Source organism: Pseudoliparis swirei, chromosome 8 (assembly GCF_029220125.1).
Source record: "Pseudoliparis swirei isolate HS2019 ecotype Mariana Trench chromosome 8, NWPU_hadal_v1, whole genome shotgun sequence".
Lineage (NCBI taxonomy): Eukaryota > Metazoa > Chordata > Actinopteri > Perciformes > Liparidae > Pseudoliparis > Pseudoliparis swirei.
The window spans coordinates 6,891,559-6,916,306 of NC_079395.1; the positions used below are offsets into that span (position 1 = coordinate 6,891,559).

General features: G+C 41.1%; 3 protein-coding genes across 4 annotated transcripts; 2 read left to right on the top strand and 1 right to left on the bottom strand.

The window, feature by feature from the left end:
* Positions 1–1,642: 1,642 nt before the first annotated feature.
* apoda.2 (apolipoprotein Da, duplicate 2) lies at positions 1,643–3,260 on the bottom strand. The gene is made up of 6 exons (XM_056421542.1): positions 3,074–3,260; positions 2,846–2,979; positions 2,539–2,660; positions 2,190–2,224; positions 1,989–2,012; positions 1,643–1,895 (listed from the first exon to the last, which is right to left on the bottom strand). Exons 1-6 carry the CDS (start codon positions 3,150–3,152, stop codon positions 1,654–1,656), a joined length of 636 nt encoding a protein of 211 aa, XP_056277517.1. The 5' UTR covers positions 3,153–3,260; the 3' UTR covers positions 1,643–1,653.
* A 1,268-nt stretch (positions 3,261–4,528) lies between these two features.
* Positions 4,529–12,348, top strand: samd7 (sterile alpha motif domain containing 7). 2 transcript variants are annotated; one of them, XM_056421852.1, is made up of 9 exons: positions 4,529–4,834; positions 8,089–8,210; positions 8,545–8,668; positions 8,952–9,076; positions 9,189–9,270; positions 9,751–10,424; positions 10,529–10,644; positions 10,730–10,840; positions 11,601–12,348. In XM_056421852.1, the coding sequence occupies exons 2-9, from the start codon at positions 8,108–8,110 to the stop codon at positions 11,835–11,837; spliced, it is 1,572 nt and encodes a 523-aa protein (XP_056277827.1). In that variant the 5' UTR covers positions 4,529–4,834; positions 8,089–8,107; the 3' UTR covers positions 11,838–12,348. The 2 variants fall into 2 exon arrangements, with proteins under 2 accessions (XP_056277827.1, XP_056277826.1); XM_056421851.1 differs by lacking the exon at positions 4,529–4,834 and adding an exon at positions 6,806–7,127.
* Positions 12,349–13,730: 1,382 nt separating this feature from the next.
* Positions 13,731–24,579, top strand: sec62 (SEC62 homolog, preprotein translocation factor). The gene is made up of 8 exons (XM_056420583.1): positions 13,731–13,793; positions 17,295–17,403; positions 18,579–18,684; positions 19,293–19,500; positions 20,177–20,272; positions 20,360–20,420; positions 20,528–20,647; positions 21,664–24,579. Exons 1-8 carry the CDS (start codon positions 13,758–13,760, stop codon positions 22,236–22,238), a joined length of 1,311 nt encoding a protein of 436 aa, XP_056276558.1. The 5' UTR covers positions 13,731–13,757; the 3' UTR covers positions 22,239–24,579.
* Positions 24,580–24,748: the final 169 nt, after the last annotated feature.

Below are 24,748 nucleotides of genomic sequence, written 5' to 3' on the forward strand. Positions count from 1 at the left end.
AAACGGGAGGGAAATACTAGCATGGTTCTGGCTGAAGATAAAACAAATCTGTCTCCCAGCAACTCTAAAGTTAAATTTGTAAAACTAAACAATTTGTGGATTTCAATTGGGTAATATATTGTACACTCTCCTTGGTTTATCCATGGATTAAAGAGCATGTTTATTGATCTCCAGGGGACGATTTTTCAAAAGTTGAATCAAACTGATCCAGATTTGGAAATCTCTTTTTCTGCTATCCAGGATCAGGTAATCCAACTTATTTTTATGATGGTTTTTCAAAGCAATATGGGATTGGAATACTCTGGTCTCGATTCAAGGTGTTCAGGATTACCAAATCTGGATTACCTGTGGTCTAAATGGGAACACAATGTAACTATGTAAAGAACAACAGGTAGAATAGTGTGGGGTCACTCCAATATGCTCTATATTTACAGAAAATAGGACTGAATGGAACAGCAAACAAACATAAACATCGCCCTCCATTGTCCATTTCTTGGAAACAGGCAGTCTGCTCATCTGAGACATACAATAAATAAATACATACTTTACTCACAAATATATTATAGATGTATCCAACATTCTGTCAGAATGAGGGCCCGACTGGACGACCAATAAGAGATGCAATTGTTAGACACTGTTTTTGATAAGTCAATGACTGATGATTGTGTCAGAGTGATTAATGTTTAATGAACAAAGACAGTTTGGGGGATAAATTTATGGGGCTGAAATATTTATAATTTATACTTTGCTGTAGTGAAAGGTTGCTAGCCTACATAGCCTACCTACTTTATGTACATCCTGTTGAACAATTCAAGTGAAATTAATGAATAAATACTGTAAAATGCATGATACAAATATTGTATTATTTAACGAACCAATTTTAGTTCCCTAGTTTTATTACTGATATCCACCATGAATCAACCCTCCTGCTGGGATCAGTTTAATCCTGATTTTTGGCTTAATATTTGTCAGACAAATGTGAGACTGGCATCAGTCGAGCATAATGTGGGGAAAGATCGACCAGCGTCCGCCCCCCCCCCCCCCCCCCCCCCGTTGACGACCCTGCCTGTTTGGACTGTTGGACGACTCGGCCTTCTGTCCCCGACCACGAGTTCTTGCCTTGCCTCTCCCCTGATCAATTGGAGACTGTTTGCCTGTGTGTCTTCTGACTGGGAATAAACGATTCATTGTGTCCATTGTACTGCTTCTGGGTCCACACCCCCTTACCACAGGCAAAACTGTCTTAGTTTGTTTACAATTGTTAATATCTGGTAAAATATCCAGTAAGGACTAATTTACAGATGAGAACATCTATTTATTACAATAAAGTTAGACTAATTGTCTTGTACAATTTGTTAAACATGCACTTTTGACAAAATATTGATTATGTGCAGATTATTCAAATATTCTGGTATTAGCAATAAAGCCATTAACCAAAGAGACATTGTGGGAGTGTGAAAACAAAACGGCATAGATAACAGAGTTAATCTGTTATCAATACTGTAAACGCCAGTCCACCGGAGACCCACGGGAAGAACGGCAAACTAAAACCTGCACTGCGGTTTAAAGAAATTTATTGCATTGACACAGTGAGAAATACAATCATAAGAAAAATACATGAATCTGTAGGCCTTTAGACTTCATCAGGTCTGTTTACTGGTTCATGGCACTACAGTAAGCTGCATCCTGGCTGGTGGTGAGCAGCTTGTCCACTCTGACTCCGATGGAGGACAGCGTGCTGTGCAGCTCCTCGAGGGTCTCCTCGGGCAGGGTGGGTTCTCTGCTCAGGATCCAGGCAAAGTCCATATGCATCACGCCGAGGTCGGTGCAGCTGTAGACCAGAGAGTATGTGTCGTAGTCGGTGGACAGCACCCAGTAAGGAGCATGGGGAGCGTCTGGAGGTGTAAGGAAACAGGAAGTGAACATTGGTATAAATCTACGTCTGAAGAGCAATCTTTGCAGGTTTGTAATAAATTACATGTTCTTACTCTCAAAGAAGGAGACCTGCAGCACTGAAAGAAACAAAAGAGAAACCAAAGTATAAACAGCAAAATGTGAACTATGAAGTAAAAATACTTATTAGGCAGAATGGTCCCTTTTCAGAAAATTATATTAGAATTTAGGTCATAACATTTGAATAGTATAGCACATTTAAAGTACTTTATGTATTGTTTTGTAGTTCAATCTACAGCACAGTATCATCACATTGATCATGCATCTTAATCTGTAAAATCAATGTATTGTATAGAGTAGCATAAACAAACTCAAGTGAAGAAAAATGCTCTTAATATTGTATTTAAGTAAAATCATTGAAGGAATATATCTGAAAAATATAGTTCACGCTCATAGTTTTACTGCAACAAATTCAACTGTTACAGGTTGCATGCAAAAAATTGTAATGCACATTTATTCTTTTTAGCTTGGACAGTAAAAAGAGACCGGCCTTCTAATTTCTAGCCTGAGAAAGGGAATTTTAGTGAGACTTTTGTGGTCCAACTCTTTATAAAAGACACATGTTGACGCAGGCTGAGTACTCACAGCAGCTCGCTGTTGAAGACACCAACGACTCCAGGGCTCTTCAGGCTGTAGGTGGCAGTGCAGCACTCGCCTTTCTGGAAGGCATGCGGCAGTCTCTGGACATCGTACCACTTACCAAGGTACTGCAGAGCAAGAGCAAGAAATTAAAATGTGGTTCGTGAAGAGCTGCAGAATCTTGAAGATTTAAGTTTGTATTGTGGGACAAATTGTGGCCCTGGGAGGTCTAATTTGTTAACTTCTGGAATTCAAAGTAAAGAAGATGAAACAGAAATGCTGCTTTGTCTCCAGAATATATAGAAGTATTTACCCTGGCAGTATCAAAGTTCTCCTGAACGGCCAGCTTGGGGCATCTTCCTGGCATGAGGACCTGAGCGTTGACCGCCAAAGCGGACAGCAGGGTGAGGGAAATCACCTGGATGGCATTCATTTTTCCTCCACAACCTATAGAGAACAAAACATTCTGTTGTTCAGAGAATGAAAGATAATTAAATAATGTTGATATATTTACAAAAAGAGTCACCTGCCACTTGCTTACCTGTATTACCGGGGTGCAGTGAAGTTCTGAGTTTTTCTGGAGTTTTTATAGATACATTTTTTAGCAACTCCTCCTTCATATTTACTGCTAAGCCTCAGTTATACTTTGTGTTTTGTGTTATTTAACAGTTGTTAGCCTGCTAAACAAAGATGGTGAACAACATGGTAAACATCAGCATGTTAGCATGCTTTAAAGATGGCCAATCATAACATCAATGTTGGAAAGTGGGGTGGGGGGGTGCTGATGGAAATGTCACTCTTGCCTGTCTTCAAAACTTGAGAGCCCTGCTAAATGTTTCTGTTTTCGAAAGAATTAAGTAATTGTTTCGTAACCTATGTACTAATTATAATAGTTTTATTTATTACCTAAGCAAAAATGATTCTCTTTTGACCAATGAATATAGCTTTAAGGTAGGCTAAGTGTGGAGAACTTTGGCTGTTTGCTGTTTGTGAGCAAGTTAGGACGTCTTAATTTATACGTCTTAAACAACATGTTTTCTCATTGAGTCCAGTCAAGAGGTGTTAAGGGACAACCTTATTCTTCCCCTAAAAAAGGGGCACGTCCTTTGTGCCAGTCTGGTCTCCTACATAACGTCAACATGTTAACATTTTTATTGTGAGCTTGTTAACTTACTAATATTATCATTTCGCGCAAATAAAATAATCTAAGTGTGATATTTCTATATTTCTATATTTATTTTTTAAAGACGACGCTCAACCAACTGAAATGTTAAATGTAGGACTTTTACTTGTAGCGATATTGTAACTTAATTAAAAGATCTAAGTACTTCTTCAACCACTGCTGAAAAGATGTTCACTGTCAGTGATTATTTCCCGAGTGTAATACAAACAGGATCTAAAGGCTTTGTCAATTATTTCAGGGATTCGTTATCCTAAAGAATCTTACCCGGGCTCTCACGGTAATCAAGACCTAAACAAGATTTCCACACAGTGTCAAAGGCGTAATGCTTCTGGATTACAGCTTTGGTACAGTTGTCACTCGATGGGGAAGAATGACAGAAATGCTGGCGGTCCGGATACAAGATTGTTTCAGTCATCAGAAGATGGATGGTTGTCTGCACTGAATCACTGAATTTATAGCCAGTCCTGTTTCGAGATGTTAAACCTGTTCTGATCCCTTCGCTGTGACTCGATAATACTGGATGCAAACAAGACGAGACATGTGAGGAAAAGACTCAAACAAGACAGATCGGTTGGATTTTTTAAAGTCTACAACCAACATCATGTCACTTCTCTGCATGTGACCTTAGAGCTGTTAAGAAGGGGACATTTTACCACTGGAAAAGGAAGCTAAGCATTTAGCTGTCTTAACTATGGTCTAAAGTGCTAACAAGGGATTAGTGAGGTAAACGTTGAAAGAGGTTTAGCACTCCCTGCTTACGACCAGTGCTGCTTCAGTAATTACACATCACTTGCAAGGTGCCACAAGCAGTTGGATGGGAGATCATAGTGATGTCAGGACAGGGAGCGCTTACCGCAGGGGATAAGGCCATCTAATGGAGATGAAATGAATCGGTATTTAAAAGGTCTTTTTTAGTTAAGGCAGTTAGCTGGCAGCAGACGCCGTTGGTACAGTTGGCTGGTTAGTGGGAGGCCGTTCACAGTCATTGGAGGCGAGAGAGGGACAGAAGTGAGACAGTCTTTGAGAAGACCAAAAGTTTTTCCCTTTTCCACTTGGTATTTTTTGTCTGAATTTGGACAAAATCAGTCCCAAGCTTTGTTCTCTGGTGTGCACCTGAAGGTAAGTCCATTAAAACTTCCTCTTTCAATCTTTCTCTCCATTTCCCCTTTTCTGTTTTTTGACGTATTTTTTTAGGTTGTATCTTAGTTTCAAATTTACTCTGCTGAAGCACCAACTCTACTTAGTTTATTGCAGAGTATGCAATATAAGTCCGAATTAATATGTATGTAAATAAAATAAAAAATAACAGTAACAACCTTCAAATCTAAGCACGTAGATTTATAAATGGTCAATGTTACCGTACATAATGCGAGCAGTAAACTGTATAAAAGGCGACCGATCCTTCAGTAAGTGATTAATCTCAAGGCCAATGTGATTAGAGGAACAGCCTCGAAATCTGGATAATTAACCTAATCATTAGCCCAGATTCTGTAAATAGAGCTTATTAAAATGAGAATTATGCTAAAATACATAATAAATTAGCTTGTGTTTCTTATCAACTGTGATGATTTGGGTCTCCATTAACTCATATATGTATATACAGGCCTATTGATAATATTAAATTTGATCCTTTCAATCAGCCTTTTTCAACACATTTTATTGTGAGGTTATCACTCCATAACTAATTCTACTAAATCAATACTAACTGCATCTTGCCGCTTCAAATTATCATGAAATCTGAACTACTTCTTGTAACTGACAAAGCTACAGCATGTTGTGTTACGGGGGATAAAGAAGGGCGAGACAATTCTTCTGTCTGGTCTGATATGACCTCCTCAGGGCTCCAGCTACGGCGTCAGCAATTTTTCCCTTTAATTCATTCTTGTAATGAGATTATCCAGGCAACAGCAAATCCAAGGAGTCCAATCCCCGGATTTGGCAGCTGCGGTGTTGCCTGTTTGTTGAGGAAGTAAGGGCCAAGAGTGTGTAAGAGCTCACCTGTAATGACACTTTCACTCACAAAACACTGCATGAAACTTCCATGTAATATCCAATAAAAAGTTTGAGCTAGGTCAGGTTTGAAGATATATGTTAAATCATCAACTTCCCTTAAAAGATGTCAAATTAAATTTAAACAATGTGCGAGCAGTGACAAAGGACTCTCAAAGTACCAGGGCCTTTAATCTGGAAGAGAAGGGTGGTTTAACAACACTTACTGCTGTTCTGTATTCATCATAAAGACTCTTTTCTGCATGAAGTGCTGCATAATAGAAGAGATTTTTAACCTGTTACCAAAGTTCGAATCTAAAATCTTCACTCAATCTGCACATTGTGTAAAAAAAAAAAAAAAGTGTATATTTAATAGCATTATTACCAACCTTCTCGCATTTTACGGTATTCTACGGTATTTTGTCTAATTTTTGTGTAATTCAAAAAAAAAAATATCCAGATGGTCAGCAGATTTCTTTGGGATCTATTTCTGAAGAAATTTAAGGATCAAACTTATATTTATTGGTTTCCATTTGGGCTATTTTTTCATATTTAATTGGTGATTGTGTAAAATACTCAAAACAAGTCTAATCTGCTTGAAAAATGTACAGTTGCTATATCACATCTAAAGAGTGTAAATCATTAACTCCCAGAGTAGAGAATGTGAAGGCGATAATACATTACAAAAGGCTCTGAAGCTCAGCGCTTAGTGCCCACTTGGAATTACAAAGGCATAAATGTTGAAATACATTTCTTCCCATGAGCTGATGCTCGCTGTTATGACATTGGCAGAGAAGTGGGTGAAGGCAGGGTGCATGTGTTTGCGCAACATAGCTTCACATAAACCGATTGCCTTCCCAGATTTATCCCCAAGGTGTTTTTAGGACATCCTGGGAGTTAATGGAGGCTAATAGGCTTAGCACTGAGGGTGTATTGTCCGGGATGCTTACAGGCAAGGTTTGCAGAGGGTAAAACTCTAAACGTGTGGATTACCTCCAACACATCCCTTTAAAGTGCTGTATAGCCAGGATTTAGCTAATAGGATCCTGGGGGTAGCAGGGGCCTGGGAAGGTGGGGATGGGGGTTGGACGGGCCAGCAGGGCGGTCTCGGGCAGGTCAGCAGCAGATGTAGCTAGCAGACTGTTGCAGGACTAATAGGCGGATTACAGCCCTCAGATTAAATGGGCTTCAGAGGGAACTTGAGGGACTGTGGATAATGCTCAAGGCCTTGGGGCAAGTGTTATGACAGCATTTCTCTTGGGGGAGGGGACGGCATGTAGAGTAAAGAGATCACTATAAACTAATATAATATGAAGAGGTGGGTGATGACCTTCTGTGCAGACTCAGATTCAACATATTGCACACCCTGGTCCTGGATTAGCAGAACTGGATTATTGCGCTGTCGTTTACAGTATCATATTTGGTAATGGGATTTCTGCAGTGTTGAAGACTAATTGGAAGTGTCTAAGTCGATTGTGCTTGTTTACACAAGCTGCTGGCTCAGCCAAAAACAATGTGGCCATTTGGTGTGTGTTTGTGTGTGTGTCAGTGTGTGTACGGGTGTGTGTGCGTGTGTGTCTGTGAGTGTGCTTTTCTTACTATACTAGGAACAGATGTTGTGGATAGGATGGAAAGATGAAAATAAATTCCATTTTAAGAGGTTAGTATTAAGGTTAGGATTTGGATTTAGGTGTTCAATTTAAATTTAGGATTAGGTTTACTTTACGGTGAGGGTAGGGGTTAAGGTTGGTTAAAGATGATTGCTTACAGGCTGGAGGTAAGAGGTGAGAGGAAGGATCAAAGGTTAATAATGGGAATAAATGCTGTGTGTGTGTGTGTGTGTGTGTGTGTGTGTGTGTGTGTGTGTGTGTGTGTGTGTGTGTGTGTGTGTGTGTGTGTGTTTGTGTGTGCATGGAACCCATATTGGTAGTTTATTGAAGTCCTCTTTTAAAATATTGTATTATCTATTATAATATGTTATATATATTATATTATATTGTGTCAGTCTGTTCCAATTCCAATCTAGATGTTTCATTGTCACAGCTCTGCTGAAATAAAAACACAATGCAGGTCCTCATGCTGTTCAAATTAATTTGATTGGTAGAATAAAATGGTTTTTTGGGGGGGGGGGGGGGTTATATAGTGATGTGTCTTTTATTGGAAAATAACACGATGGCAGTGGCCATAATTAGACTCTTTAACGGGTAGATAGTTGCTGCCTCCTTGTGGCAATGTTAAGAAATTACATAATATAATCCAACCAAATTTAATTTTCTATGAATGTCTTCTTTAAAGTTATATATAGCTATATATAATGCAGTATTACAGTAATCAGTGGGTTAGGCAATTGTCATATGTTTCATCATCTGTTTACACTTCAACAGCCTTCAGGTCGTGTGTGTCATGACCCCACGAGAGCAGCTGAGGAAGATGACAGCGCTGGGAGAGCAGGGGTCCTTGGATGAGAAGCACTGGTACCGTCTGGTTAACGGCATGTCAGCTGGAGGTGAGGCAAACAACAGCATGAAATACAGTCTGAGAAAACTTGAAAAACTAAATTTTCCGAATAAATCACACTACGAATAGGGGCAGAACTTGGACAATCGCAAGGATTTGTATAGATTCATGATTTTATTTGTATTTACACATTTTCTGACACCATATACAGTGTCCAATCTGGACACAGGTTAAACCAACTGTGAGACCTTGACCGCCATGTAGGGTCTAGGGGATTGTTACCTGCTGACTCTGAGTTGTACCTGCAGTCTCCTGCTTTCACAGTCGCTGCACGGCCTTCCCCGACCTTCAATGACCTGTGGTGCTTGTTCTCTCTCTTGCAGAGCTGAGGCAGAGGCAAGAGTTGATAATGAGGAACCAGATGGCCATGGCTCCACAGATCCTCTCCCAGGGGCAGCAGAGGTTACAGGGGGTCCCAGCGCAGTTTGAACCTCGTTTCATGGAGAGGTCTGTACCTGAATACACGCTGACAACCCGAAAGGGTAGCTCTCCGGTGAAGGGCATCCATGACAATTGTCAGTTACAGGTCCATTTATGAAGAAGACATGGATACTTGAAGAAACATACATCAGATCTTGAGATCTGATGCATGTTTCCGTGCAATAAAAACGTTTTGATTGGTAACTAAATGTACCGTAGTCATTAAAAAAACTGCAATAATTACAGCATGACATATATCCCTTGACATCACGTCTAGATTAAATATGTTTCCATGCTTTTCCTTCATCAGAGAGCTGGTGCCCCCCTCTGAGATGGTAGCATCTGAGGCCAGACAAATGCACATGGGCTCTCACCTGGGTCCACATCTACCTCCCCATGCCAATGTCATGCCCGGGAGAGCTTTTCCTGGAGCAGGTGAGCACGGCATGATTCAGTTTCATACATGAGGAAATTCCCAGCATGTTCGTATCATCTTGAGGACTGTGAACAATCGCTAACAGCTCGTCTGCCTTTTGGTTTTTCTCAGCTGGCTATGGCTTCTTGCCCTCGGAGCCCATGGAAACAGTTGCCCGGCGACAGGAGTTCATTCACAAGCAAAATATAGCCAGGTAGTGAGCGCACAATCTCATCGGCATCTCACAGAAACATTCGACCTGCACACACATCTGCGTCACATTTTGCAGACTAAAATGAGACATATTGTGCATTTGAAGAATTTAAATTCGGATCATGTGCTGCTCCATCATTAGTGTTGCTTAACCCTCCTGTTGCCTTTCGGGTCAATTTGACCCCATTCAATGTTTAATGTCGGTGTTCCTTGGGGTCAATTTGACCCCAGGCTGTTTTTCACTGTGTCAAACATATAAGAAATATCAACTTTTTATGTATATTTAAAGGGCTATTTAGGTAGTCAACAAACAAACATAAAGTACCTCACACTTAAACTTGGGAAACAATATTAATTCTAATAATTTTCTGGAGGTTTTAATTGCTGGGGTCAAATTGACCCCAAGGGTAAAATATGTTAGTAAATGTAAAGGTAACAGGAGGGTTAAATATGTCTAATATGCACGTGTGCTCCTGCTCAGAATGGAGATGAATGCCATTCTGCACCAGAAGGAGCTGGAGAATGCCCACCAGAAGGGACTTATGGGAATTGATAATCCTATGTCGTACCCTTCCAACCACATGGCGTTCAGAGGTCGTCAGCGGATGCCGGACGGCCACGACGTCTACGTCCACCGTCCCACTCTGGATGAACTGCACTCGAACAGCATCCTCATGTCAGCCAGCCCTTACCCACCAATCAGCACGCTGCACCGAGAGAGGGGACGCAGGGCTGGCAGGAGGCCCAACGTGCACAAGAGCGCAGAGAGCCACGTGTCCAACCTGAAGGGCCAAACGGAAGACAAGAATGTGGAGCGGAGCCCGGGAGCCACATCAGGGGAGGAGAAAGAGGTGGAGGCAAAGGGGGACGTGGGAGAGGAGTGTCCCGCCAGCAAGGCGCATCATCATGCAAAAATAGACTCTGAAATCTCTGCAGGAAGCAGGAAGAACTACAAAGAGGGGGAGCCAGGTCTACGTAAAGCCTGTGTGAGCAGTCAAGATGGGTCCGATGTGGCCAACAGCGGAGCAAATGATAAAGACTTATCCAATCAATGTTCAGCTTTCCAGGAGAAGTTTATGTATCCCTCCACTGGTGGAACGCTCACAGGCATTCCGTACATGTTCCCAGTCCCCGGAAATGGTTTCCTTCCATCTGGTGAGTTTCTAAAGATAGATTACAATATATTATTTGAACAAATTAATTGCATGTGTACCGTGGATAACAGCACCAACAAAGATGTGCGTCATTATTTTGTCCAGGTCCACCCAATCTCTTTCTCAACAGTGATGAGGTGTCTGAAGACATAAGGAAGTGGACAGTGAATGATGTCTACAACTTCATCAACAGCGTACCCACATGTTCAGAATATGCTCAGGTGGGATTCTACAGTTTTCTGTATCTGTCTTTATTCTTTCTGATGTGTCTTTGTTGTGCTAATGTTGTGCAAATTCACTCCACAGACGTTTAAGGACCACATGATCGACGGGGAGACCCTGCCCCTCCTGTCAGAGGAGCACCTACTGGACACACTGGGACTCAAACTGGGACCGGCTCTTAAGATCCGCTCACAGGTAGGAAACACAAACTCTGACTGAGCCCTGAACATTCAAGACTTAATCCCTTCAAAGATGGGATGTGTGCGAGTTTAAAATAAATCTCACAAATGCCTCGCACTATCTCCACACAGAATGTGGCGAAGCTTGTCCTGGCCTTGGTTTGTCTCAGTTTTTAACTCTATCATCAATTTGACTAACAGATTCCAAATCTGAAATCACACATTTACCTCAGTGGTCTTTTAAAATCTGTACATTATATTATATCCTGTGGCTTGAGAACCAATTTGATTTGGGTAAGAAAAAAACTGCACGAAAAAAAAAGTCAATTTGCAATAGATACGTATAAATCATTTCAGGCCAGATCCTCCTCAAATGAGCATCAATAAACCTTCAATGCTTCACTTTATACTAGATACACTGTATACACTTTCATTTTCCTTTCCTTTATTATTTAAATTCTTAAATATAATATGTCCTGCCCTGCTATTTTATCTTATTGTATTGTATATATGTAAACTGCTGCGTCACGAAATTTCCCCCTGGGGATGACTAAAGTAATATCTTATTTTGCGTAGTATAAATACCATATGGAGAATCAGAATGATAACAAATAAAGTGTAAATACATTATATTAATTCAACAAAATGTGATAAATGATAAATGACCTTTTTTAAATTCCTGTCCTATACATACGGGTCCCTTGTCACTCATTTAGAGACTGGCACGTTTGTAAACACCGATATGTCTAACATCGACTGTCTTTATTCCTCCGCAGGTGTCCAGGCGTATGGGCAACATGTTGTACATGATGAACCTGCCGCTCGCCACCGCAGCACTGCAGGCCAATCCTGAGAAGCCTGCAGACCGCTCATCAGAGGCCGGCTCCCCTGTGAACTGCAACAGCGAGGAGATGATGGCGAGTCCAAGAGACCCTGATGTCCTTAAGTCCACAGAGCACCTGCAGGAGACAGAAAACAATTCCCCTCCATCTGCCAGCAGTGAGACGGCCTGATCAGAACTGATAAAGCGGACCTCACCAGTGTGCACCTCCAGTACAGCATGGCTCTACCTGACTGCCACCGTCAAGGATTTGTTTACATTATGATTAACTGGTTTGAAGATGTTTTCTTTTCTAACTATTTGCTAGTTTTTTTATGCACAAGTTCACACTTGGCCTAGTTATATGCTAACTATTTGTATTGTATATATACAAATATGTATATGTGCATATATTTTTAACAATCACAGTGGAGTGAAACTGATGTGAGAGTTAAGAGACAATAAGAAGGTCCAATAAAAATTGTATTTTCTTCATATCACAGGACTCTAAACGTCTGACTGTAGCTTTAAACATGCTTATTTTTCAAGCTGCTATGCTTCATTTCTCTCGTAGTGCATCATAAGGACCATAGACATAATATGGGAATGATTTTATAATCGAATAATGACATCTAAGATGTTTAGATGTAAGATACACTTTTCGTTTGTTGGATTGTAAATAAAGTGTTTTTCTACCTAGGTAACCAGTTGTTGTATGACTTGGAATAAATAATTAAATATCAAGTATCACATATTTTGAGGAAAAAAACATTGAAGCCTTTAATGGACGAGAAGTCGTCCGAGCAGGAAACACCAAAAAAAATTAACAATACAAACAGTAAATATAAACAATACAAATGATGTGTTATGACATCAATTCATAATTTTGAAAATGTGAACAAATTACTAAAAAACATTAAAGTAAAAGTAATTTTATTTTAAATAAGAAAAAGGCTATTCATGAAGAGTCCAAACAAGATTATGGATTAAATGTGTGATAGTTAATTACACTTATCGAAGATCAATAAACTTGTTTATGGAGACAAAAAGAGACGACAGAGGTAAAGCTGATAAATACAAAGTAGAAAGTACTAAAGTATTAACGTCAACATATACAAAAAGTGAAAGTATACTCGTAATGCAGAAAGGCTGATTTCACAATAATGTACATTATATTATTGAATTATAATTATTGATTATTACTATTAGTTTAGCTTGTGAATTCCCCCCTGAAGATTTCAGTAAATTCGTATTGTAAATAAAATACAAGAATAAAGTATTTTATTAATTTATAATACATCATAAAATGTTTGTGGATTACAATGTATATTATTGATTTTATCCTGCAAACTAACTAAACAATAAACAATATTCTCTTAAATATGTAGTGGAGTAGGCGTATAAAGAAGAAGAAAATAGAAATACTCACCTACGGTACAATGTGTCCTTTTATTGTACTTCAGATGTTACCTGTGTAAATGTAGTTACTGCAATTACTTTCCCCCACTGCTAATAAATACATTGAGGTATGTTATGATTGACATGTTCATAAAGATCATGCAACAACAATCCAACAAAAAGACACAGGGAAGCAGGGTTGCCAGGTCTGTGTGACAAAACAAGCCCAATGGCCAATCAAAACCAGCCCAAAACCAGCCCAAAATCAGAACTCAAAATATGCCCATAACTCCTTCATGATGGGGGGGGGGGGGGTGCTAGTGAGAGTGTGCTCAACTGTGTGCGCGGATGTGTCGGCGTGTACGTGCTGATCTGGAGTCAGTTTGGTAGGATTTGGGTATAAATAAATTATTTCATTTTAAATATGGATTTTTATTAAAAGATATTCATGTAATTTGCATGCAAAATAGGTCTACCCGAACCAGCGGACAAAAAATTCAATCCGCGGCAACACTTCAAAAGTAGCCCAATTCCGCGGGGAAACCGCGGACCTGGCAACACTGCAGGGAAGAGAAGAAGAGAAAAAAAGATTTTCCGCTCCACATGTGAACGAAATCACCGTTTTTTTCTCCCGTTAATCGATTAGTCTCGCGATACTACACATCGTGCGCGTGCGCAGCCTCTCGCGCGTCTGAGGGAGCTGAGTTGGAGGATCATGGCGGAGCGCAGGAAGCACAAGAAGCGGATCCAGGTAACATCACTTAATTCATACGAACTCCTCGCCGGGCGAGTTAACAGACAACAAATAAGACTGACACGCGGGTTCAGGAGCGGCTGCGGGATGTCCGTTAACAGTTCTACGGGAAGCCGTTAACCGGCAGCAGTTGGAGCTAGATGATGGCTAACCGTCGCTAGCATTAGCTGGCGAGGCAAAAACAAACGTTGCTGGCTATATTTTGAAGAGACGTTTCTCAGCTCGCTGTGATCGTTGTTTCCTTTAAGACATCGTACACACGAGCAGAGGTGGTGTTGTACTTTCTCCCCGGCTGGCTCCACAGCCCACCAGCTTTGATCCCGATTGAACCCGCTGGTCGTGTTCAAGATAAGCTGCGTCAGCTCTGAAAGTGGACGTGTTTGTACATAAAGTGAGACAATCTGCGGGGTTTTAGGTAACGAGGTAACAATGTAACGCAGCATCTGTGCAGCAGGACTGCGTTAGAGAGAGCAGAGCACTGGTTTCAGCTGAAGCAACAGTGTAGTGAGTGGCTACAGGTTCAGTCCCCCACGTCGCTTCGTATTATAAGACTTGTAGGAGTTAGAAAGACAGATAGATATATACTTTATTAATCCCCAAGGGGAAATTTGTCGTGTTGTGGATCCCAAGACTTTCCTCAACACATCCATGAGTCTGTCCTCCCATAACCAGAAACCATAATTGGTTGATTATTATCACTCCATGTCAAATCACTCAAAACTCTGCACTTTAATCACTTGTATTCACTTGTTTAAAATTGTATGACGTATTTATAGTATTTATATATATATAGTATTTATAGTATTTATATATATATAGTATTTATAGTATTTAGATATATATAGTATTTATATATTTATAGTATTTAGATATATATAGTATTTATATATAGTATTTATAACAACTGTACGTGAATCTTTATGAATCTTTATGTTTACTTAGTATTAGGAAATGTCTTGTCTTATCTGTTGTGCCTGTGCACTTTTATATGTTTCACCGTGGGAGAGTGGGAAACGTCCTTTCGATTCCTTTGTATGTCTTAACATGTGAAGAAATTGACAATAAAGCTACTACTACTACTTATAGATGAAGTAGACATGAAGATACTCACGTTTCAGATGTCATTTTATGCAACAGGTTAGGATCTAGATTAGCAAAATATAAAGCATCGTTGTTTGCTTGTAGTTTCTATTAGTTGTCGTGTGTGTGTGTGTGTGTGTGTGTTCACTATTGCTTCACACGGGTGTAAATATGAATCAGGCGGTTCGCAGCTGGAGATGTTTGCTCTTGATGTGTGCAGCAGGACTCTGTGTTCATTGGTGCTGATTGACAATGTGTTCCTGATGTCCCGCTGAGGTTTTAATGTTAAGATGACGGCCATGTGATTTGCCAAGATACTTGTTTGTGTTGCTTCTGTTCCTTATGATGCACATTTTAAAAACACACTACCGTTTGTTATTTATTTTGTTTGTCACGTTTCTCTTGCATTGTGTTGCATAATGACAACGAAGTATCCTTGAATCCATGGATTATAACATACATGTCAACATGTTGCTGTCTTTGTGTGTTATTGGTAGTTGCATTGATAAGTTGAAATTTGATTGATGTCCAGTAGTGCAACTATCGAATATTTCTCTGTATGCGGATGTTATGCTAGTTGCTAAACATACTAAAAGGATTATCGTACATACGAACTGAGCACAGTTATTATGTAGGGGTTTGGGACACTGCAATTGTGTCCCACAAAGCAGTCGGATAATGTAGGAAGAATTATTTAGATAGAGGCCTATTTATTACCAACTTCATCACAATAATGTTCTCTTTAGAAATGGATTTGTTTCCAATATTGTTACTTTGATATATATTTGGTTGGTTAGGTTCTCCCGGTTGAAACTGCGACACTTTTGGTTTGTCGATTCCACAGAACCACAAACTAAAGCCAATGTTCAGTTGTAGAGATTGTATCTGGCCCGTTTACATCAGTGAGGGTAGAGTCAATATTAGAAACGGTTCAACAGGGCCACAAACTACAGCCGATCAAATAATCAAACGTGAATAAGTCAACAACTCTCTGAAACAGTTGCAACTTCATAATCTTCATGCAGGTACAATTTAAAACGGTCGTTGCATTAGTTAGTGGTGGTTGTTCCAGCGAAGTGTCGGTCTCTGCATGTTCGAGTTGCATAACAACACAGACGGTTATCTCCATTTAAACATCACCACGCTGCGTCTCTCTTGTTTTCACATGACTTCACCTGCCATTTAATGATTACAGTCTTAATTTGTTGAAATAGATTTCAAACCTTACCAATACTGTTCCCTGGATATACATTTTAAAGGATGGTTACGTTGGTGTTGGTGTGGACTCCAATACATCTGCCCTCACACACTGTGGCTGCCAGGCCAGAGCAGCTCGTCCTCATGCGATCAGGTGGATCGTGGCGACGGTGACGGGAGCTGTTGGCGTCGGAGGCTCTGGTGACGGAGCCGTGTGATTGAGATACCCGCTCCTTCAAACAAAGGCTCGACTCAGGGCCTCGTCTTCCTCGCGTTGTTGACCAGCTGGACTGGGTGAAGCAGCAGTGGCCTTCAGAGTGCTGATGCTCTCCTTCCCCCCCGAGTTGGCATGTGGTTCAGTGCTGCAGACGGGAGGCGGTCATTTGGCAACTCTCTGTTATGGCTACGGAGGAACATCCACAATCGACATTATTTGAAACTGGATATGCAACAAAAAAAAACTGAAAATATACCCGTTATCGTAATGATTTACCAATACGATGCCAGCATGTCGAAATGAGAAATGCAAGTAATTTACAAGGTTACATTTGAACACATCGTGATGATGTTATAATGTTCTGTCGCCCACTCGTCATTTTGAACGCATCGTTACGCAACTCGATGGCACCTAAATGAATAGAGCTCAGCGTCGTTGTTTAGCCGAGAAGGACTGCTGCTCACCGACTGGTACAGCGAATGTTAACTTGCTCTCCTTGTCACAGATTTGTTGTTTTGCAATGTTGCATTAAATAAATAAGGTACACAGTCGTGTTCAATGCAGGTGTCGTACTAGTTTGATGCTTTAAGGACTCATGTCATTCAAGCAGTATGTCATATTCTCTCTCTCTCTATATATATATATACTAGTTAAAGGTTATGTCCTTAGTGTGGTACATTCCAAAAAATATCCCGGTTGAGGGTTGATACCATGTCGCTTTGTAACTTTTAAAAATGTATTATACCTTCTTATAATATATGTACAAATATCATTGTATATTACCACATTGTTCTTGATGGTGATGAATGTAATGTTAATGATTTTTATGGATGCAGTAATGTTCAAATTTGTGTTTCCTCACATCGGATGCGTTTGCCCTGATTAATTATAAAACACACCGAGCTGATTGGTCGTGTTCACATTTCCGCCTCTTTGTCCCGAGCCGTTGACTGACTGTAGTTCGGTGCGTGAATCTTCATCTGTTTGCCCGTCTGGTCCTGCAGGAGGTCAGCGAACCCACCAAGGAGGAGAAGGCGGTGGCCAAGTACATCCGGTTCAACTGCCCGACCAAGTCCACCACCATGGTGGGCCACCGAGTCGACTACTTCATTGGTTAGTGCGTCGAAACACCCGGTGGAGCGAGGAGATCAAACTCTGCTCTCTGTTTGCTTTTGAATCCTTTCCACAGTTGTCATTGCTGATAGTTAATCTCGATAAACAGATTCTGCATCTACATGCAATCCGTTTTGTATTATGTCTCGACTTCAGTCTCGCATCTCAAGTTGCTTATCGAATGAAAAGGTCGAGCCGGCTGAGTGGTGAGTCACAGCTGAGCCCAGAGTCCCGGAACACCACACAGTTACAACAAAAGGACGAATGTTTCAGCTTCTCCCTTCTAGACGGAGGTATTTAATACCGCGGTGTAGAACAGAGCGGTGTAAAAACAGCTTCGTTCCAGCAGCCGTCATTCAGGTGAACGACTTGGAACCATAACTGCACGGATTTGTGCTTTTGTGTTCTTGTATCATCACGTCTGTCTTGTTGATTGTAACGTGTGCCTCACTTTCCATTGCAATCCTGAACCTGGTGCGTCACCAAGTGACTGAAGAATTGTCAAATTCCAACCCGACATCAACGCAACCCATGCCTGGACGTTATGGCTCTTAGAAAATCAGCGATCGCTACCTGTGGCAGAAAGATGGGATAAAGTTGTATTTTTTGTTTTTGATGATCCGATCAAAATCGGGGTGGAATCCAAACTCCGAGTTTTGGGATTTGTTTCAGCCCTTTTTAATGTTCTGTAATAGCATGAAATCATGGTGGAAGTAGGAAGCTAGCGAGCTAACTAACTAGCCAGACCCTAAATGAGTCAAATGGAACCACTTATTGCTTCTTCCACACACTCCCAGTGAGGAGAGCACCTCGCTGCTGCTAGATGATAAGTTATTATCACTGATTCACCAGATTTTGCTGATCGCTTTATTTTGAAGTCTTCAGAAAAGAGAGAGACGGCTTTTGCTGTGATTGTAATGCTCCACTGGTTACATATAATAACCGACAATCAACGCGACTTGGCCTTTTATATAATGTATAGGACATAAAACATGTTGAAGCCACTGTGTCCTGAAGGCTTTGATTACTGGAGAACTTCTCGGCCCCACGACATGGGGAAATAAATCAAGGAATATAGACGGCAGCCCATCCAATCATTTCATACTGAAGCGGGACATTTTCTGGCCCTGTACCACTCTGTTTTTTAACGTCCGTCTTTACATCCCTACAATTAGCCTCCAAGGCGGTGGACAGTCTGATGGACTCCAAGTGGGCCAAGGCCAAGAAGGGAGAGGAGGCGCTGTTCACCACCAGGGAGTCCGTGTTGGATTATTGCAACAGGTCAGCTGTCGAACACACTCTGCTCCTCTCCTGATGTAGATGATTAACCATTTGTCTCCTGTAGGATGATATTCTAAAACAAGGTATCTTAAGCATTTTAGACACACGCTTGTAACATGGTCACTGATATTTACAGCTATTATTTTCACTATTCATTCTTCACAACATGTTCTTTTCTTGGTCCATCAATTGAAAACTGTCATCAGACAAAATCCAAGCAGATGTCTTCAAAATTGCTTCGTATTCAGTTTGCTATCATAGAAGAAGCAACAAACTACTAATATGATACTACTAGCAACACATGTTTATATTTTGGAAGTTGGAACCAAAACAATTTTGGGGGAATTTTGCTCAAATTAAAAGTCTCAACCAATTCCTCCACTATCTAAAAAGATGCTGAGCCCTGTAGGCAGGAAACTGACATTTGAATAAAAGGGCTTTCAGTCTTGTAGAGCATCCAACTGATGAAACTTGCAAATGAAATGCAGATTTGTTTCTTGCTATGAGGAGATAAAGATCTTAACATGACCTCTCCTTTAAACAGTGATGATTAAAACTAAAACAGTAGTACATCATTATCCCTTATAACCAGTCATTCTCCTTTGTAGACTCTTAAAGAAGCAGTTCTTCCACCGGGCTCTCAAAGTGGTGAAGAAAAAACCAGAGAAAGACACCAAGAAGGAGAAGGAGAAGGAGAAGGAGAAGGAGAAAGAGAAGACCAAGGGTGACAGTGGCAAAGAGGAGGAGAAAAAGGGGAAGAAGGACAAAGAAAAGAAGAAGGAGCCGGAAGCTGTTGAAACCAAGAAAGAGAAAAGTGTACGTGACCCAACACTGTTGACCTCTATGTTTACAAAAATATCAAATTATTGGTATTATTATTATTAATACTACCTGTCTTCGTAAGATAATGTCACTGTTGGCTTTTATGTTTTAATTAGGAAATCGACTTTACTGTTCACCCATCTTTAGAATTCAGAGAAAGAAGAAGCTTGCTTTCTCTATGTTTCTGGTCTGTGTAAATAATTATTATAATATAGCCACGTTTCAAATGATCAGGTCCAAACTTTAAGCAACAGAAATGCTGCTTTCAGTGGAGACTTTACAAAAACATCAACACTTCCAGGAAACCTAAACAGTTTGGGTTTTACTTTTTTGCTTTATTGCTCAGAATAATATGGGAAAAGATAACTAAATTGTAATTTTGTTACACTTCAGTTTTTGCAAAAAGTAAATGGATAAGGCACGATGGGTGAGTGAGCTTAGAGGTGGATTGTGTTATATTTGGGGGACGGGCGGACCAGATGTTTCCAGTCTTTGTGCTAAGCTAAGTTAGCTGGTGCTGGCTAAAGCTTCATGTTCATTTGCAGAAATAAGTTAGCACGAGGTAAAGATTAATACGCACTGTAGGTCAGTCACACTGTCACAAGAGAGGATGTGATTTGTCATTAAAACACAGATAATAATTGTTTATTCTAATTATAAACCCTCACAGGATGACAGTCCTGGAACCCCGAAGAAGAAGAAAGAGGCGAAGAAGAAGTTTAAACTGGAGCCTCATGACGATCAGCTGTTCCTGGATGGAAACGAGGTGAGTGTTCTTGGATCTCTTAAATATCGGCAACATGTTGAGGATCCTGAATAACATCAAACCCCAAAATGTGCCTCTTTTCTTTAGGTGTACGTGTGGATTTACGATCCTGTTCGTTTCAAGACATTTGCCATGGGACTGATACTCGGTGAGTCAGAGGTTAAAAAAATCATAAATGGATTATTATTATTTATAAACAAGAACTGGATGCTCTCTTACTGATTGTGTGTGTGTGTGTGTGTGTGTGTGTTCCAGTGATTGCCGTGATAGCAGCCACTCTGTTCCCGCTGTGGCCAGCAGAAATGCGTGTCGGAGTTTACTACCTAAGTGTGGCGGCAGGCTGCTTCGTGGCCAGTATATTACTTCTTGCTGTTGGTAAGTACATACACGTCATACAAACACCGGACTGGGCTCCTGCATTCAATTGACCCTTTGCTAAGCCCCGCCCCTCCTACGTCAAACTATCTGCCGTGGAGCACACGCTGTCACTGCACCCCTTGAATAAATATTAGCACATTTCTGGAGAAACGAAAAGGGGATTTCAGAGGGAAGCCGGCAGAAGGATCTACTTTATGCCTTTTAATTCGGATTGAAAGATAAAGATTGGAGCTCCAGAGCCGTGTGAACGTGAGCCACTGTTCCTGGAAAGCTGTGCAGCGCTACGATCATTCAAAGGGCAAAAGCAGCATGTGTACGCATTCAGTGAACCTTCAGGAGCTTGCGTCACGTAGAATCTATTGTTAATGAGGTACTTGTGTACTTTTCTAATTTTACGTAGAAATGTGAAGTTTGAGGAACAAATCCGCCCTCCCGCTCTCCGGGTAGCAACCATGAGGAGCTTGAAATCCACGACACGTGAAAATGCAAAGAGTCTGAAACAATGAGCGTCTGCAGCGCTCAAAGGGCAGAACTTAACGGAGGCTCAATGAAATGTGAAAAACTACTCGTGTGTAACAAATTTTTTTTTTTTTTACTTAATTATAATGATAGTCTAAATAAGATAGTCTAAAACATGATCCTGAAATGTCCCCACTGTGGCACTAATAAAGGAATATCTAATCTAATAACTGTGATATAACGGCCATCTCTTATCTTTTGGGAATGTACCATACGCCACATGGTCAAATTTCAAGGATTTAATTTTTATGTCTGGGAGCAAACTCGTAAAACAACAAAAGCAATGAGGAAGAGCCACTAGATGTCAGAAGAGTACTAAACAACAACAACAACAGCAGCTTGAGTTTCCTCACCTTCCACAAGGTCGTATGTTTGTTGACATAACTCTCAAAATGTTGCTCCACCGGCATATATATCCTGTCTCCTCATCCTGTCTCCTCATATGCTGTCTCCTCATATCCTGTCCCCTCATACGCTGTCTCCTCTGTCTTCAGCCCGTTGCATCCTCTTCCTGCTCATCTGGCTGGTGACCGGCGGGCGCCACCACTTCTGGTTCCTCCCCAACTTGACGGCAGACGTCGGTTTCATCGACTCGTTCCGGCCGCTCTACACTCACGACTACAAAGGGCCGCGGTCCAGCAACAAAAAGGGCCCGGACAAGACGGACGAGAAGGACGCCGAAGACAACAAGGCTCAGAAGTCAGACAGCGACGAGAAGTCGGACAGCGAGAAGAAGGACGGCGACGAGGAGGAAGAGGAGGAGGAGGAGGAAGAGGAGGAGAGCAAAGAGGCCACGGGGAGTAAAGAAGCAGAGGGGGAGGCAACGGGGGCGGAGCGCCATTCAGACACAGACAGCGACCGCCGGGAGGAAGAAGGCTCGCAGCACAGCAACGGAAACGACTTTGAGATGATCACCAGGGAGGAGCTGGAGCAGCACACAGAGGAGGAGACGCAGGGGGGGGAGGGGGGAGGAGAGGAGGCGCAGGGGGAGGAGGGGGGAGGAGAGGAGGCGCAGGAGAGGAAAGAAGGGGGTGAGAGTGAGGCTAAACCCCAGACTGCTGAAACATAACCGTCTTCCCATCTCATCACTCTTCTGTTTCTCTGTCCTTTCCTCCTCCTGTGATTCCAGGACCTGCTGAGGAGAGGCTCCGCCTCCTCTTCTTGAGATCTTCCAATAACAAATACCAATAGACCAGCACCGGGATGGACATAACGGGTCAAAGTAAGCGGCGACAACAATGGGGGTAAAATGAAAATCTAAAAGAAGCCTTCTGGTGGCTCTGATTCACCCAAATGTTATTTACGTTCAAATGAAAACTGCCACCGAAACGTTCGCCTGGCAACAGGCTCTCTTTGTCTTTTTTCCCCTTTCTTCTTTCAAGTCCAGTTTCTATTTGTGTAATTTCAACTCTCAATATCGTATATTTATGTTCCCTTTCTTTGTTTACATATTACATCTGGATGGAAAGCCATCATGCTAAAGCGACCAGTAAGAGGAGCCGAGCCGGTTCCTTTAGGCCCCGTCCGTCCGTTTCTCTTCCCATCGACGTCGTTGAGCTCCGTGTTGTCGGTACGATCAGGTCAGCCCCCCCCCCCCCCCCCCCCCCGCGGTGTTTTGGTGACACAACATGGCAGCAGGAGCTTCACATCCTGTCTGATGGCGTTTTCAAGCAAACTGAGCGGCGTTGAACCCCCAACCGAGCCAGATGGACCAAATCCCGTAGTTCAAATGAAGCGTGTTGCGGCGGGATGGAGTATTACGAGAGCAGAGTCGTGCGGCTCCTTGAGGTACTTGACATTTTCTTTTCTTTTTAAATGGCTTATAATCATAGCTCGGTCCTCGACAGTCTGAAGTAGTTCATGTTTGATAATGTGGGACTCGTCTCTGAGAGTCAAGGGGAGCAACTGGGACACAGCTGGCAGACTTCATTTTCTTTTTTACAAAAAGATCACCGCATTTGTTGTACAACTAAAGGTAGAAGATGTTAAGTTCACTCATTGCAAACAGAACCAGATCTAAAGTCTCTAATGCCAAACACGACTAATAATGACGTAATGCATGCAGATTTATGATGGAGAGTTGAGTGTAAAGGGGAGGGCTATGCTTTTCTTCATTTGTTCATATTGTAACCGCCGTGTCAAAATCCTCAAACCTTTCGCATCGTTGATAAAAAAAAAATAAAGATTTAAAAACGGCACAGCACAGGTTGTTGGTGTGTCGCTAAGCAAAGATTTTTGGTCTCAATGAAACCGTTTAAAGGTGTTCGCACTCGACTCCCATCCAAACCAGTCCTGTCTCGTCCCGTGGTGGCACTGGTCCCCTGACCAGACCAGTTTGATTTCCTGTCAACGGCTGGACTCTCGGCTTTGGTCCAAACTGTTCCTTCACATTAATTTCTGATTAGAAAAGTCTCGGGTGCCCTTTTTAGTCATTGTGAGGATTATATTTATGTATAAAAAATAGAAATCTATCATATTATATATGGATTCTATTACTAAATTATATATGTGCGTTGTATATATGTATGTATGTGTATATATTTATACACATACATATATACAATTAATACAGTCTGACACAATACAACTTTTTTTTCTTTTGTATTAGGTTTAATTATATTAAGACTTTATAATATGCATTTTTTTTGTTATACGATCACAAAAAGCAAACTTGATATTTTTTATTTTACATCTGGGGTTAGAAAACAGTGGGAATTTATTAGATTTGTATTTTTATTTTTTTCTATACGTCACTAAAATGTGTGATCTGGCTGGTTTGTTGCCACTTCTCTATGACACATCTGTATTTCACATCTGTATTTCTCTAACAAATGGTCCAAAACAATAACACCGCTGGTTCCCAGTTAACCCGACGTGGCAAAAACTCAAACGTAAGATATTCCACGCGGCTTCCTGTGCAGTCATTTGTTTTGCGTTCCTCTTGGAGTCGTCGGTTCCGTCTCCGCGGAGGTTTTTGCAGCTCTTTGACGTTTCTAACTCGCAGCTTCCATCCTGTTTAGTTTCTAATATCCACAAACGGGCAAAGTGCGTCTCGGTGTCCTGCGGCTGAACTCTTGATATGGGCAGAACCACAAAAGAGAAAGAAACAATGATTTTTCCCAATTGTTCTCGGCTGTTGCACAGTATCGGTCTTTTGTATATTGTAGTATTATTACTCTACGCTGCTGCTTCTCATTGCACATTTCTGGGGGAAATGAAAAGTGAAATTGTAAAACATCAATGTTTTAATCTCCAGTCAAAAACTTTCGTTTGATCTAGTTGTCCACATTTGGATCAATATCTTTCTGAAATACTGTCTCATGCAATATTGGAGTATAATTTAATGAAACTGGATGTCTGGAAATATATCTGTATCTTATCATTGCAATAAAAATATAGAAAGCACACAAGTATTGTCATATTTCCCTGTAATGTATTTATTTTGGCGTTCTGATCCTTGCTGGGACAAAATGCTTCATGCGACAAAACATCATTTTTATTATTTATTTAAATAATACAGCATAATTTGATAGACTGAGGTTCACACAAACCTTTTTGAGCTGGCGGTACCTGCTGGAG